Consider the following 17,750-nt stretch of genomic DNA (forward strand, 5'->3'; position numbering starts at 1 on the left):
GGTCTCCCCCAGCTTTATTTTGGTACCTCGGCTCCTGCAGTGTAGCGGCTTACCTTTCCAGCCCGTGAGCGCTACCCATATGTTCGTGGCTCCAGCCTTCATCTTCGCAAGGGCCCCTGTCCTGACCCACCACATATTATTTATAATAATATTTATTTATAGCATACGCCGGGTCACGTAGGAGAGGTGTACCTGTGAGGATGAAAAACTTGGAGCCAAGGACAAACAGAAGAGCGCGCCAACCCTTCATATTGATACACAATAATGAATATAGTTCCTTGGTCACCACATCCACTGCTGTAATTAATGCCCCGCAGTAGTGATTATGGTGTGTAATTCTGCACTGTAGTAAATTGACTGTTTGTTATTTCTCAAATCTTGGTTAAAAAGCAGTGACCACGCGTAACAAACCCACTTTGAATGAACCCTGTTAAAGTTATCAAAATTTCCATAAGGGAAAAAAACACTAATGTAATAAATATGATTTTTGATTGTCAATTGGTGGTGGTGTAGTGGCTAGCACACTTGCCTGGCAATGCTGAAGTCCCAGGTACAAATCTTGACTAATGGAGTACCCGTATGGAGTTTTTAAGTTCTCCCCATGTTTGTGTGGGTCTACCCTGGGCAGTACAGTTTCCTCTAAGATCTTAAAGCGGTTTAAAACCCTGACAAAAAAATTCAATAAAAACATGTTTTCCTACTTTTTATATGCCATACGGTTATCATATTTGCATTTGTGCATAAGTATTATTATTCATTTATAAGTTATAGCTTCCCAAAAGTACAGTTTTTTGCTTTGTGAGCTGACTTTGCATTTTATTAATAACTGGTTTTATTCATTCATTCATTCAGTCAGGCAGAGAAGCTGTGACTCTCTCTCTGTGTCCACCAGCTTCTGCACAGTCAGAGAATGTGTCACATTCCACACTGGATCCATTTAAGTAAACACAAGATTACAATTAACATTTGAATGCAGCAGCTCTACTGCCAGGGGAGCTTCTAAAGTCTGTGATTAACCCTTTGAATGATGTTCTATTAAAAAAAATGCTGGTTGTATATAATATGCTGTGAATATTCTATTAGAGCTAAGAAGAAATTATGGGTTATATTTCGCTTTAAAAATTTACAGTTAACTGGCTCTAACCTCTAGTGAAATATGGTCCCTGGTTTCTAGCTCAGATATGCTGCGGTTCATACAACTTTGTATATATTGTACATATGACACCTGCACGTGCTCCTGATGAAGCCCTGTTCAGGGTGAAACTTGTTGGTTTTAGTGTTTTTATGTAGCTTGAACCAACACATTTTTGCTTATGAGCAGTTAGACTGCATAGTGGGTGGGAATTTAATTTAAGGGAACCAACTTGCATTAAGCCAATAGCCTTATTATACCCATTGCAATTGCGGTACCCCGATGACTAGCACTAGTGCTCATCATATGTAGACCTAGCACAAGACCACATCAATGAATAGGTATATGTGTTGCCTTTGCTCTAATTTTACCTTATTTAAGGTTAAAGTGACGCCAAGATGGTACATTGTGCTTTATTTATACTTACAGGGGGCTTCCACCAGCCTCATGAGCACCGTGGCCTCCCTCGCCGTCCACTTCGGCCCCTTCATTGTTGCGCTATGTCTCCCGTTGATCCAGACGGGCGCGCTGTTCTGCGCATGTGTGGCTCGGCCGTGCACGCGTCCCTCATCATGCTCCTGAGGATGGGAGCGAGCGCATGGCCAATCCATGTATGCGCAGAAGCCCACAATTGGCAGCGACTGACCGGATTACCGGGAACGGCAGAACGGAGGATGCAAATAAGACAGCTAGAGAGGCCACTGTGCTCGTGTGGCTGGAGGAGGCCCAGGTAAGTATAAATAAGGGCCAGTGTACCATCTCAGGTAATGCCCCAAATGTGAATCCAACAGAGAACAGCACCCAGGTAAAACTGTACTGGGTATCTGCTGGTGTCTGGCCTCGACCAGATTGCTCTAAGGTCCAGGTATACCAAGTGAACGAAGAGGCAGCACTCCACTGGCTGCAAAAGATGCTGTATTGCGAAACAACTACATGTTAGGGAAACGCAAGTCCTTCAAGGTATTGTAGAGATGGCCAATAAAAAGCTAATAATTCCAGTGTTATGTCTGATCGTGCTGTCCAGAAGCTGCCTTCCTCACCGAGTATCACTCATGCTCAGTGGGAACTTAAATATTATTTACCCGAAAAATCTCAGTTTCCCCACCTCCTACACTTCCCAAATTTTCAGGGTAGAGAGGGGATCCCCCAAACAACCTCTGTGCCAAATTGCAGCCCCAGAGCCCCGCTGGTTCACACGATAGATTACATAAAGCTATCTTATAAACCAGCGGGACAGTAGTGTCTGAATAAGGCCCAGTTCACATTAGAAAATATGAGCCAAACAGATCCGGTCTCCGCTTCACCGGATCCGGATGGGTCTGTGCACATTGGCAAACGGATTGTGAAAACTGATCTGATCACCGATGGATCGTATCGGTTTTCAATCTGTTTGCCAGCAAGTACATACCTAATGTCAGCGGCAGAGGCTTCCTCTTCTTGCGCTGTCAGTACACAGCGCGTCATGTGACTAGTCACATGATGCAGAAGACGACGGAAACCTCTACCGCTGGCCTTTAGGTATTTAAGGCCCGGTTTACCCTCGCTCACCCGCCCGCCAGCCCAGCAGCTGCACCCTCGCGCAGTTCAGTTTCGCGCCCCCACATCACCGCATCCCCCGTGGAACAGTCCGTTTCTTCACTGGTGTGAAGAATCGTTCCGTTTTCCATTGCCCCAATGCAGCAGCATTTTTTTTGTCCGGTTCCGTTCTGCTGGGCAGAACGGTCCGGAAAATTAGGGCCTGCTGCATTTTTTTGGTCCTGGGAATGGAACGCACCAGTAGCAAGGGACGCATGTGAACGCTCCAATAGGTTAAACACTGGATCCTTTCACATCCATTCCGTTTGTACAGTATACATCTCGGTTACGTTCCGTAAAAAAACGCAGATGTGAACCAGGCCTTGAATCAGTAACAAGCATGCAGATCATCTTGTCTGATCTGCATGCTTGTTCAGGGTCTATGGCGAAAAGTAATAGAAGCAGGCTAGCCAGGCAACAGATATCGTTTAAAAGGAAATAAATATGGCAGCCTCCAAATCCCTCTCATTACACTTGTCCTTTAAATTACTCCGAAATATCATACATGTGTTCTGGAACTGTGACAAAATTAAGTTCTTCTGGTGAGAGGTTCTGACAATTTTATTAAACATTTTAGACACAGGTGAGATGCCAAAAACCCTGGCAATGCTGCTGCTTTCATATCTTATCAAAGTTAACAAGTCGTTACACAACACAGCGCTATCCAGGACAGGACTTACACCTGTTCAATTAAATGAAAAGAGTGTTATGAAAATGTCCAATTGTCTGCTTCTCCATTTTGCTCCAGTTGACCTAGAATTATTCTACTGCATTGAAATACCCAAAATGAAGCCAATTACTGATAGTAATCAAAATAATAGCTCCAGAAATACAGTTCATGACTACAATAAATCTCTTAAGTCCACTTAAAAAGAAAAAAAAAAAAAAGGAGCATGCCCCTCATTTGTAACCCTTCAGTCATCACCTTCAACCCCTTTTTTGTTACCCAAATCTGCCTTATCAGCAGAATTTATAGTACTTTCTACCAGCACCTACTGCCCTGTACCTTCCAGCAGCTGAATCCCTTTTCTTAGAGGTGCACAAAAGACATGTAATAGAGGGAGTTGGGGACTACAATGGCAGGCCATTCCTGGAATGAGTGTAAAGTGTGCCCTTTATCTCTATAAATTACAGAGTACTGACACTCCTTAGCATCCTGTTGACCTCTCTGCGGCACTCAAAAGCAAATTATTAAACTGCTACTTAAGTTTATATTACTGAATGCAGGACCATGTAAGATCAACAAAAACATAGGAGCAACTGCGTCTCACTATTCAGAAAATAATTTCAGCAGATCCTAGTGATCAATATCTAGCACAAAGAGACCTATTAAAATATTGCATTCTTACTCACAATAAAAATGATTTCCTATTTTCAATACTTCAAAGCAAAATATAACACCGTAATAGCAGCACTGAATATTTAACTGAAAATTGTAATTTTAATAACATCCCCTTGTTTTTCTGAAAACAGGTAACAGAAAAGCATTAAACCCAAATATAAACCATTTGATAATAAGCATGTCATTTGTTGGCGCACATATACTACAGCAATTCATCACTCATCAGTCCCTAACTCAGAGGGTTGGTTCACACTTGTGACTGCAAAATGCAATTGTGCAATTTTGTAGTGCAATTTTTGTGTGACTGCAATGCTGCAGGGACTAATAATGTCTAGACACTGCACAATTTTTTCATTTTTTTTTTTAATCAGAGAAATTCGATCTATTATTCCAATTGGTCAAATAGTTTTTAAAATTATTTTTGGAGGTACCATACAGGAACGCTTAATTTTTCTGAAAATCCAAGAAAAACGATCCAATATGAAGAAAAAGTTGGTTTATCTAATAGTATTTTCTTATACAACCTACCATATACTATACAATTTCACAAACAATCACCCAGATTTTTCCAACATGTCCAATAAGATTTTTATCGAAAAAACGGAGTCAGTGTGTTTTTTTCTTGAACAGAAAAAAATAGATTTTCTTTTTTCACGCCATTCAATTGTTTTAGTCAAATTAACAGGAAAATTTAACGTTTTAATTGTACCATGTATGGGTACCATTACAGTCATATTTCTTTATCATGTATAGATCTTTTGTACTTGACCATTTTAAGTAAACTGAAAGAATGAAAAAGACACTCCAGCACAAATAAATACTGTATCCCAGAACCTTCAAGTCCAACCACATGGCATGAGCAGAATCCACATGAGGACATGTCGGAGTATCACCACTAGGTCCTAATGTGCCACTTATTTTAGGAACACATTTATATCAGTGTTGCTTGCGAATTTTCGCCAAAGCCATTTTCGCATCGAAAATCCCATTTTCGATTTCGCCGAATTTTCGCGAAAATAAGTACTATTTTCGCTTCAAAGGGCGAAATTTCGCATTAATATTTTCGCATTAATTTTCGCCTAAAGTCCGTTTTTTTCGCGTTGAATATCTAAGCCCCCTTAAAAGCTAGAATCACCAAATTTGCAGGGTATATTAAAGAGATATGTGGGTACAAGAGGAAAAAGGATTTTTTCAAAAACACCTTATAGTTTTTGAGAAAATCGATTTTAAAATTTCAAAGGAAAAAAGTATACATTTAAATGCAGTAAATGACAGTTACTTAAAGGGATACTGTTGGAGGGGGTCGGGGTAAAATGAGTTGAAGTTACCCGGGGGTTCTAATGGTCCCCCACATACATCCTGTGCCCACGCAGCCACTCCCCAATGCTCCGGCCCCGCCTCCGGTTCACTTCTGGAATTTCAGACTTTAAAGTCTGAAAACCACTGCGCCTGCGTTGCCGTGTCCTCACTCCCGCTGACGGTACCAGGAGCATACTGCGCAGGCCCAGTATGGTCTGTGCTTGCACCGTGTGCTCCTGGTGACATCAGGGGAAGCGAGGACATGGCAACGCAGGCGCAGTGGTTTTCAGACTTTAAAGTCTGAAATTCCAGAAGTGAACTGGAGGCAGGGCCGGAGCATTGGGGAGTGGCTGCGCGGGCACAGGATGCCTGCGGGGGACCATTAGAAGCCCCAGGTAACTTCAACTCATTTTCCCCTGACCCCCTCCAACAGGATCCCTTTAAGCAAACCTAGAGGTAGTGTAAAATTACTAATATCAAAAGAAAGGGCCAAGTGCAAGGGCCAAGTGCAAGGGCCAAGTGCATAGGCAAAGGCCCAAGTGCAAAGGCCCAAGTGCAAAGGCCCAAATGCAAAGGGCCAATTGCACGTGCAAAGGGCCAAGTGCAAAGGGCCAAGTGCAAAGGGACAAGTGCAAAGGGACAAGTGCAAAGGGACAAGTGCAAAGGGACAAGTGCAAAGGGCCAAGTGCAAAGGGCCAAGTGCAAAGGCAAAGGGCCAAGTGCAAAGGCAAAGGGCCAAGTGCAAAGGCAAAGGGCCAAGTGCAAAGGGCCAAGTGCAAAGGGCCAAGTGTCAAATGAAAAGGGCCAAGTGCAAAGGGCCAAGAGTCAAGGGCTCTTTGCACTTGGCCCTTTGCACTTGGCCCTTTTCATTTGACCCTTGGCCCTTTGCACTTGCACTTGGCCGTTTGCACTTTGCACTTGTTCTTGGCACTTGGCCCTTTGCACTTGGCACTTGGCCCTTTGCAGTTTGCACTTGGCACTTGCTCTTGGCACTCGGCCCTTTGCACTTGGCACTTGTTCTTGGCACTTGGCCCTTTGCACTTGGCACTTGGCCCTTTGCACTTGGCAGTTTGCACTTGGCACTTGTTCTTGGCACTTGGCACTTGGCCCTTTGCACTTGGCAGTTTGCACTTGGCACTTGTTCTTGGCACTTGGCCCTTTGCACTTGGCACTTGGCCCTTTGCACTTGGCAGTTTGCACTTGGCACTTGCTCTTGGCTCTTGGCCCTTTGCACTTGGCCCTTTGCACTTGGCCCTTTGCACTTGGCACTTGCTCTTGGCTCTTGGCCCTTTGCACTTGGCACTCGGCCCTTTGCACTTGGCAGTTTGCACTTACACTTGGCCCTTTCTTTTGATATTAGTAAATTTACACTACTGCTAGGTTTGCTACAGTAACTGTCATTTACTGCATTTAAATGTATACTTTTTTCCTTTGACACTTTAAAGTCGATTTTCTCAAAAACTATAAGGTCTTTTTGAAAAATTTCTTTTTCCTCTTGTACCTACATATCTCCTTAATATACCCTGCAAATTTGGTGATTCTAGCTTGTAAGGGGGCTTAGAAATTCAACGCGAAAAAACGGACTTTAGGCGAATTTTCGCCTTTCGAAACGAAAATAGTACTTATTTTCGCGAAAATTCAGCGAAAAGAATATTTGCATTTTCGCTCATCACTGATTTATATGAATTTTATATCTGTAACTTAACTGCAACAACTATAAAGGAATTCAGCTGAAACCAGCATGCTATACTAATTGCACTGTTTGCCTTTAGGTGAACCAGAGATCAAATCAATTAAAGATTTTATACTTACCTGGGGCTTCCTCCAGCCCCATAAGCTTGTCTAAGTCCCATTCCGTCCTTCCGTGGTCTGTCGTTCAGCCGCAATCAGCCCCAGTAACAGCTCAGTCGTGTCCAGTCTGGGTCTTCTGCGCATGCGCGGGAGGTCCACGCATGCGCAGAAGACCCAGACTGGACGCGACTGAGCTGTTACTGGGGCTGATTCGGGCAGTCCATGGGAGGACGGGGTGGAACTTACACGAGCTTATGGGGCTGGAGGAAGCCCCAGGTAAGTATCACATTTTTAATTGATTTGATCTCTGGTACACTTTAATGCATAGGTTTTTAATGTCTGAAGTTTATCTGACCTGAGGCAAAGCCACCTACGGTGAGCATAGATGTATATTCATGTTGGATCCTCACACCTCTCTGCATCGTCCCTTCCTCTATGGGTTCCCAATCCAACCACAGAAAAGCCCCCCCCCTCCCCCCTCATCATCATTCCATGAAATGAAATTTGACTTTGGACTAAGCAGTGAATAGGGCAGGGAAGGGTCGGGAATGGGAGCATGATAGGAGAGAACATCAATACAAGTCACCCTCTTCTGGTCTGAAAATTAAACTTGAGCTGAAAACCACATTTTTCAGTGAGTAATTTTTTTAGACAGCTAGACACTGGTAAGATGTGTTATATAAAACATACGTAAAGTAATTGTATCATCTCTCTGCATGTCTTGAAAATATGGACATATCAATAAGGTACAAGCATTATTACTCATCATTTGCACAGTACACTTGCTGTAATTTACATTACGATCCCATGGGAAGCTTCCAGTCTTTTATAGTTCATTACATTCCCTGACTATAGAAGTCCTGCTGTGTTAAAAATGCCAAATAAAATTACATCTCAGTCACTGGTTTATGCTATACCTTCTTTTGTTCGAATCCAATTAGCGTTAACCTACTTTTCACTTATCATAAACTTTATACAGATCCTGTAAAAACATTTGAACTCAAAACACTACACATGATTTCAAAAGTGACAGGAATTGCTGCATGTAGCTAGATCCACAGCGCTAATAAATTTTAATTCAAAATAAATAACTAAATATTCAAAAATGGGATCTGGCAAAATATGCAATTAATCACCCCCCCCCCCCCCAGCCCCCCCAACGATGGATCGGTACCACACTCAGGTAAATGTATCAGCACTTTTATTGCATAAGAATCACAGCATTAGACGCTGTTTCGGGCATAGCCCTTTATCAAATTGCATTAGCCATGCTATGCTATGCTGAAACAGTGCCTGTCATTGCTAATGCTGAGATTCGTATTCAATAAACGAGTTGATACATTTACCTGAGTGTGGTGCCGATCCATCGTTGGAGCATTACTGCGGAGAGCCTTATGGGACATAAAGGCTGAGATCGTGGCACACCTTTACTTACCTTTTGGTGCTCCTCCTACCTTCCTGGCTGCACAGTATATAAAAAGGTATCATGTACATTTGCCTCCAGCAAGGCTTTTATAACTTTTCAAGCGTAAAAGTACGGTCATAGCAATCTTTGAATTTAAACATGATGCAGTATAAATGACAATGCATAGTCTATGGACCTTTAATAAAAGATTTATATTAAACGTCTAGGATTTAAATAAGTGTTTTTTTATCGCACATTAATTTGCAAAATTCCAAAGTGTGAAGAAACGCCACAGGAAGTATAAGCATTGCGCCAAAACCCCAGCCCCTTGTCACTGGGGCTCACAATGTCCACAGCACAAAATGGGTCAGCTATGGGTGGATTTTACAAGGGCTTCTGCCCGAAACAGCGGTCGGTCACCGTTTGTCCATGTGATGGAATAAAACTGCTATTATTTACTTGGTGGTGGTGCCCACCCATTTTGTGCTGTGCACATTCAATTGCAGAATACAGCACTAGAATAGTACAAGCACCCAGGACACTATGGGCTTAGGGCTCATTCCTCATTCAGATCTGAAGAGTGCTGCAAGTGCATATGGCTTTCCATTGGAACCATTGACTCAATTTCCCCATTTTTTGATCAAATCAAATGCAGTTCGATGCAAATGTCTTGCACAGAATTTCACGGGAAAACGTTCAGATAAATATATGCTGTTTTGTGACATTTTGATGGGAACAAGTCCTTCAAGGAAAATTCCACTTCTGGTTATAAAGCTATCTTTTACATTCTGTTCTTCAAATCTGTACAATTCTAGGATTCATGTTAAACAGGATTTCAATTTACTTGCCTCGTGGAAAGCATTTCTACTGCTGCTATTTACTCAATCAAGGCTTGTTGACACCATAGGTATGTTATGGTCATGCATTAAACCACAACTCACAGCCACCTGCAGTGCAATCAAGCCCAGCATCGACCTCATTCATTTACACTGAATGGGGCAGCTCTGCACAGCACACCAAAATAGTACAACAGTGTGATAATGCATTGCAGAGCAGCGAAGCACACCAGTTTACACATCTGCTTTTGATGCAATGCCTGATGCCCATGCAGAACAATAGTAATAATACTGTAATGCTGTGTTTGTAACGTGAACGAGCCCTTAATCAAAAAAAGAGGAACAAGAACTAATTTTAGACACAGGTAAGAGGTAAAAAAAAAAAAAAAAAAAAAAAAAAAAAAAAATCAATGCTGCTACTTTCAAATCTTATCAAAGTTATCAAGTTGATACGTGCATTGAAGTTGGTATTTGCATTGAATCGCATACGATTTTCCCTCAGAATTTGGGTTTTAGCAAAAAAAGGGGGAAATTGAGTCATGTGACGTGTGCTTTCTCATCTTTGATGCATGCATCCCCTCCTTTGGACTCATGCTGGCCACACCCTGGGAGATCAGGGGCTGTATGCAATTTACTTTTCATCCTAAGTTTACTCATAGATAATTTTTATTTTGTGTTTAAAATAGCTTTTCTTGCATGCTGGAAGCTTAATAGGCGTTTCATTAATAAGGTGTGAAAATATCACCTAGGAGAAAACCTAGAAGAAAAGAGAATTTAATAATGCCCCATGATCTCAGTTTGGTGCCAAATCAACCAATTTCCCAACATTGTGGTTGCTTACTGTAGGAAATGTGCAGTAGGGGCTGCTTCACATCAAACATCGCTAATCCCAATTGCATTGCAAACACTAAGCGGTTTCACTGCAATTTTGCTTTTGTAAACATAAAACAATCACAATAGCTGAAATAATGCTACATGCAGCACTTTCGCAAATTTTGATAAAAACAAATTCTCTCTGGTGTCAAACATCCCACGGGATTTTATTGCCTAAGTGCTCTTCAAAATGCTGGCCATCAGAAAAGCACTTAAAAGCATTTTGGTGTGAAACAGCCCTAAAGAACATTGACCCTTCACTATGAGAAGCCTGAATGTCTGTCACGTACAGCGAACATCCTAATTTTTCCTCTGCACCCAACTGGCTGTTTGAAATCCACACAGCCATGCTTCATTACACATTTGCTTTAGCAAACCACGTTTACTGATGGTAAATTCTATGATAAGCATATGTCTTTTACATGACATCTTCTAGTGTATGGCCAAAGTTACAGAAATATAGGGAGGAAACCTTTTCAGTTTTCTACAATCATTAGAGATTGAATAATTCCCTGTATTCATGGTGATTATTTATATGTAATGCCACTTTAATACAGCACTGGTTATGTGGAAATAGAGGTTTTCATAAATTTATACATCAACGTTTTTAAACGTGTACCCGAGCGGAATCAAGGTACAAAATCCCATGCTTACCTAAGAAGATCCTAATGAGGCGTCCCACTGCGTGCACGGCTGTTTCCTTTAAAGGTTCATAGCAAGGAAATGAACAGCGCTAATTAAAAACAGGCAAGTGCCTACCTGCAAAAGAGTGCAAGTCCCCCTTGTGGGATATAATACACACCGAGCATACACATGACCTGTCTACCACTGGAGGAGGATGTTAGTTTCCTGTAACAGCTTGCATGCAACCTATTAAGTACTCGTCCCTCCCACTGCGAAGAAGTCGATCCTCCATGGGAGGGGCCTAACACTAACTAAATCCTAACCTATGTATATGCATAGCCCGGGTGCGGCCAATCAAATAAAATTGAAAATTGCGCAGTGGGAGGGACGAGTACTTAATAGGTTGCATGCAAGCTGTTACAGGAAACTAACATCCTCCTCCAGTGGTAGACAGGAGGAGGAGACAGGTCATGCGTTTGTAGTTTCTGGGGGGGCTCAGCGCACCTCTGATTGGAGGCCATTCGGAGGCGGCCTGGTGTTGCGCTGATCCACCTTTTGCGCAATTTCCTTTAAAGGTTATTATGCTGTTGCTTATCTTTTAGAGCAGAGATGAAGTTCTGAGTTCAGGTCCGCATTACAAAACTCGTGCTTTACTTTACATTGAACTGCTAATTGATAAGCCTGCCATTGCTGGGCACAATTATCAGACTGAGCTAGAAGTGTATACACTGTGGAAACAAGGCAGACATTTTTTATTTTTTTTGTATGAGAATACCACTGTAAATGATTACACAGATGCAGAAGATGATGAGGTAGGAGTGGGGATAACGCCACAGAAAATACTACTGTAGTTGCAACAAAAAAAACCCTGTCAACTTATATTGGCCTATGACAGCAGCAGACGTGTGTTTTGCGTTCAAATGTTCAAACAGTTCAAAGAGACAAAAGAAAAAAAAACAAACATACCGCAGCAGAATCAACATCGCTGTGCACTGCAACAGTCTTTATGCCCATCTTCCTGCATGTCTTCATAACCTAGTAGCAACAAAGATTAGATCCATTAATTATGGAGTTTCTTTTTAGAAACATAAAAAGGTAAACTCTATAAAAACTTGGGAAATATACAGTAGGAACACAGTCCAACTGCACTTCTTACAGTGCAAATCTTCTGATTGCCAGCAGCCTTGTGAATTGGGATCACCATTAAGCAACTTACTTACCTCGTGATGCAGAGAGATGGATCCAGCGTCATTCCCCTGACGACGAGCGCTCCGCGATCCCTCTTCTTCCATCTACCAGCCAGCAGGTATGCAGGATGTTATACGACGGGTGCAAGAAGACTTCAAGTGATCGTGGTACTTTGCGCAGGCGTTTTAAGGGATCTACCTGATCCAAACCGCCACATCTGTGGCTTAACGAAGCCTGATTGCCACGGGGGAAAACATAATTTAACATGCTTATGTTAAATGATGTTGCCCGACATCAGGTAACATTGCAGCAAGTATTGTGGATACTGTGGGTTCTTGCCATTAGTCTGCAATTTGACTGACTGCTGTTCATAATTTAGTCTGTCAAAGTGTCTTCAGCCTAATAAAAGGAATGCTTTAGCATTTCACTGAATGCCATTTGGTTTTTGGAAGTATTTCTCTAAATTAGGATGGTCAATATGCTAAGTACACACAATACAATTTTCTGACAGATTAACGCTGCTTTCAGGTACCCAAAATTGCTCCAACTCCTCGATTCCCCAGCCCTGCACACGATGCAATTTTCTGACAGATTTACTGTCAGATCAACCATTTCCAAAACGTTTGATTTTCTGTTCAATTGTAAGGAAAATAGATAGGAAATCAGTCCAGACCTGCTGGAAATAGTCGATCTGATAGTAAATCTGTCAGAGAATTGTATAGTGTGACCTAGTATTAGGATTGTCTCTTTAGGCTGCCATACATACCAGAGGTCCTAAACGCTTTCTAATGCTAGGTACACACTATGTAATTTTCAGACAGATTTACTGGCAGATCAACTATTTCCAACATGTCCGATCTGCTTTCTGATCGATTTTCCATAAAAGGGATCTGAAAATCGATTGGAAATCAGATCGGACATGTTGGAAATAGTTGATATGACAGTAAATCTGTAAGAAAATTGTATTGCGTACACGGCTGTTGAGTCAGAGCAATTTTGGGTACCTGGAGTAGGAGTCGTGGTTTCAATAAACTGAGGAGTCGGAGTCAGATGAGTTTTTTTTTTTTTTTTTCAAAAATTTTTTATTGAATTTTTCATTTTTGAAAGATACATTAAGGCTAACAGAATGGCCAAATAGTATCATGACAAATAACAAGACATCAATCGAATGTCATACAATAGGAGGGGTGATAAATGTAACATTGGTCAAATATCATGCGATAGGGGGGATGATAACATAATCTTAACGTAAACAAGGGAGTAATGCATAATTAGAAAATTTTATAAAAGTGTGACCCAGAGGACCATGTCCAGCTATCTGGGATCATTATATGGGTGGGGAGAAGGGATAATCCCAGCTTCAGGCTGGGGTAAACTGTGAGCCCTAGTGCCCGTCGTCCAGCGATAGACGGGCGATCTAGAGGTCGCTATGATAAGCTCAGCTGGAGCGTGTGAATGGAAGAGGAAGAATCAAAGGGAAGAGAGTAGAAGGAGAGAGGAGAAGGAAAAAGAGAGGAAGAAAAGAAAAGGAAAAGAAGAGAAAGAAGAGGGCTATCCCGTCTCATAGCCTCCTGATCAAGGAACTCTCCATGAGAGGGTGTTCTAGTTGAATCCAGGGGTCCCAGGTCTTCTCGAATTTTTTGTGGGTGTCCCTCAAGATGCTAGTCAGTTTCTCATTGATCATGAAAGAATTGATTCTAGATTTCACCTCACCAATAGTGACAGAGGGTTTTTTCCAGTTTTTGGCGATTGTCATTGTAGCTGCTGAGAAAACGAATGAAGCCAATTTGTTCTGGGATGAAGTTAGCAGGTCTATTTTTTCATGTAAAAGGGCTTGCCAGGGGTTTCTGGGGATGGTTACGTGGAAGAGGGTTGAGAGTAGCCTATAAACTTGGCACCAGAATCTAGTAAGCCTAGGGCAGGTCCACCAAGTGTGTAACATGTCTCCGTGTGATCTGCAGCCACGAAAGCAGAAAGGACTGGCGGAGGGGAACACTTTAGCTATTCTTGCCGGGACAAGATACCAGCGCGTCATAATCTTATATGCCGCCTCTATAGTGTGTAAATTCGATGAGCAGCAGGAAATCCTGCTCCATATATTTAACCAGTCTTCTCGATCCCTCGTGCCTGACAGGTCGGATTCCCATCTGGTAATATAAGCATGGGTGAGTGGGAGCGCCGGGCGAGTTAGGAAAGAGTAGATTGTTGAAATCAGCCCTTTAGAATTGGGGCGGTGGAGGCATTTTGAACCAAATCCATAGCCTTTGTAAAAATGAGAATAAGGAGTCGAAATCGAGGAGTCCAAATCGGAGCAATTTTGGGTACCTGGAGTCGGAGTTGGTGGGTTCATAAGCGGAGGAGTTAGAGTATTTTTGTACCGATTCCACAGCCCTGATCATATGTACCTAGCATAATAGGGAGCCACATCATGGGAAACACAATCAGCAATACTCCACCAACACAAGTAAATATCTCAAAGTGAAGAAGGGTTTAACCAATTGTCAGGATGTTATTGCTATCCAAGGTTATTTTGGGGGAAGAATATTACTGTATTTTTCGGAGTATAAGACACACTTTTTATTACCCCAAAAAATGGGGAGAAAAAGTCCCTGCGTCTTGTATTCAAAAGACAGGGCGTCCCCAACTTGCAAACGTTTGACTTTCTGCTTTGTGTAGACTTACGAATCAAAAAAACAAACCAAGAGGAATATTCTGGATATCTCTTACACAAAGCTATAAACTGTTACAATGATTTTCAGAAAAAAAAAGTACTAACAACAGCAGACAGAAACAAAGAAAAACAAAGATATTTAATAACATTCTGTTGCAAAATTACTTGGATAGTGATGATAAATATGGAGAAACCTATGGATTACCTATCCCCGTGATGGCTAACCTTGGCCCTATGCTTAGAGCTGTCACAGTATTGCAGTGCCTCATGGGACTTGTAGTTCTACCACAGCTGGAGTGCCAAGGTTAGCCATCACTGACCTATCCCTATTTCCAACGGATATGAAAGAATTTAGGTGCCCAATGTGAAGTAATGGAGTAATTCCCTACAAGAGGAATGTTTAGTTTGTATTCCAAATACACCAAAAGGGTCATTGAAAAGTTGTCTTATAATTCTTGTGAACCCAACAGGGCATTTAAAACAAATGCATGAGTAAAACATTTTGTGCTTAGTATATTGGTCCCAATATCTGTTAATTTGTGCACTACTGGCTAGGGCTGCACGATATATCGTTTTGAAACCAAACGTAAAAGCAGTGATTTTTCATGCGTACAATTTTCCGCGTTCCAGGCATTCCATGTATATAATTATTAGCCTCACAGGAGGAAGCGCGGCTGTGAATAGTGTAACACAGTCAACACCTTGCATTAGAAGGATCCGCACATCTGGCACTTCTGTTCTGCACTTAACTGTCTCCCCTGGTCACAATGTACTTTCTGCACATTTTGAATCCTGTTCTGTAGCATAAATTCACAATGCACGACAGAGACACGACACAAACACGACAGAAAATGACATCATACTATCGATTTGATAGTATGATGTCATTTTCTGTCAATGCATGTTTGTAAATATTATTGTATGTTGCAAATTTAGTGCTAAAGCTTGATTTGAAGAAAATCGTGAAAAAAATTGAAATCGTGCAGGCCTACTACTGGTCATCTGCGACCCCGGGCCACTATTACACAAGTATCAGGGCCAAAACACCAGTCAATCTGTATATTACAGCAGCACAAAATCCAGCCGACACCTGCTGAGAAGCGGTCAAAAGAAACATGAAACATGATATCATTCATATTCCATAGCAGAAACATTTCAGGATTTTTTTTTGTCCTGACAGCAGAAAAGGATCAGTCCTACAATCTCATGTTTCCAAATGCATTCAATATTTCCATATTTATAAAGTAAAATAGGATACGGTACAGGAAGAGGATTTATACAGAAAAAATACATACCCGACAAGCAATCTCTCCTCTATTGGCAATTAAAATTTTCTCAAATGTCTAGAAGAAAGGAATATAATCTTTGTTACAAAAGACAGGAAAAAAAAAAGTAAAATGGAACAAAGTGTGTACATATATAAAAAAAAAATAATATTCAACTATACACATTTCAATCTGTAAAACCGTAAAAAAAAAAAAAAATAAAGACAACAGTACCCAAACCCCGACTGCAGCTACCTACCTCCAGGTATTTTTTTTATGTCTTATTTTTTATCGTATTTTTTACTTGAACTATAATATAATGTTTACTGTGATTTGGTCAAGTGTAGTTTGTACAAAGCAAGTATAAAATATAACAATGTACAGTATAAGGAAAGGTTAATAATGGAAGAAATTGGATTGAGATTGGGTTGAGGTACAAATTTATGAAGTATGCAAAGGTAAAAAATACTGTGGTGAGAACTATTTAATGTCAAACAATGTTGTGATCAGGCCTTGTAAGGTTTTCGCCTTTCCCTGGATCAAGAGAGATATGTTTAGGAACAGACAAGAATATAGAGGCTGCCATATTTATTTCCTTGTAAACAAGACCAATTGTCTGGCTGTCTTGCTGATCTCTTAGGGCCCGTTTCCACTTGTGCGGTGCGAATCGCCGCGGTAAAAATTAGCAAGCGGATGCGAATTTTGCATGCGGTTGTATGCGAATTTTAGTGCAAATTCGCATGAAAATTCGCATGGATGACGCTGTATGCAAATTTAACCATGGTAGTGCCGGTGTGCTTTTCCATTAATTTCCATGCGAATTCGCATGCAAATTCGAATCAAAATTCGCATACCAAAGCTGCAGGCGATTTCCCTATTAAATACATTAGCGGCGATTCACATGCATTCCACACGCAGGCGAATTCTGAGGGCTCTGCCGTGCAGTAAAACGCTCAGGAAAACTGACAAGTGGAAACAGGCCCATCCACTCGTATTGGCTGTGCGAATCTGCATGCAGGAAACGCATGCAGATTCGCGATAGTGGAAACGGGCCCTTAGGCTGCATTAGTGTCTGAATCACACACCTGCATGCAGCTAATGCAGTCAGAGTTCAGCCAGAAACACCTGATATGCATGCCTGTCCAGGATCTATGGCTGAAAATATTAGAGGCAGAGGACCAGCAGGGCAGCCAGGTAATGTGTATTGTTTAAAATATGCCACACTCCATATAACTCTCAGTTCAGGCGTGCTTTAATTTTCAATGTATTACAGATAAGGTAGCTATATTAAAGAGCACCCGAAGCGAGACATGACATGATGAGCCAAACATGCGGAAGTTCCCCGCCCCTAGAGGATGAGCGGTCACATGCTGCAAACACAGGGGAAAGTGGAATCTCATTCCCCTCCCTCGTTTCCATCTGTCCGCCTCTATCCGCTTTTCAGAAACACGTATCAGGCTCCCTGCACACTGCATGCGATTCCGATTTGTAATGTTTATACATCCGATTCCGATTTTTAATCGTTACTGCATGCTGCGTTTTTTCCTCCGTTTTTCTGTTGATTGCATTCAGGGAAAATCGGAATCGCAAATCGGATTTGCAGTGTGCAGGGAGCCTCAATCTGTAACATTGATGTGCTAATAAAAAGCGGACAGAAGAGCACGGAGTGAATTTAGACCCACGTAACACCTTCAATAACCCAGGAGACCAATTTTTTTCCACTTTTTTTTTTTTTAACAGACCTTTCTA

The 17,750-nt window shown here is 41.6% G+C and overlaps 1 protein-coding gene across 1 annotated transcript in view; it reads right to left on the reverse strand.

Moving 5' to 3' along the window:
- The window catches only part of PCCA (propionyl-CoA carboxylase subunit alpha), a 647,351-nt gene that overhangs the window by 555,495 nt on the left and 74,106 nt on the right, over positions 1 to 17,750 (reverse strand). The window contains exons 3-4 of the mRNA XM_068267993.1: positions 16,032 to 16,079; positions 11,844 to 11,912 (exon numbers count right to left, since the gene is read on the reverse strand). Coding sequence (XP_068124094.1) covers positions 11,844 to 11,912; positions 16,032 to 16,079 — 117 coding nt within the window. The remainder of the gene's footprint in view (positions 1 to 11,843; positions 11,913 to 16,031; positions 16,080 to 17,750) is intronic.

The sequence above is a fragment of the Hyperolius riggenbachi genome, chromosome 2 (genome assembly GCF_040937935.1).
Source record: "Hyperolius riggenbachi isolate aHypRig1 chromosome 2, aHypRig1.pri, whole genome shotgun sequence".
In the NCBI taxonomy this organism is placed as follows: Eukaryota; Metazoa; Chordata; class Amphibia; order Anura; family Hyperoliidae; genus Hyperolius; species Hyperolius riggenbachi.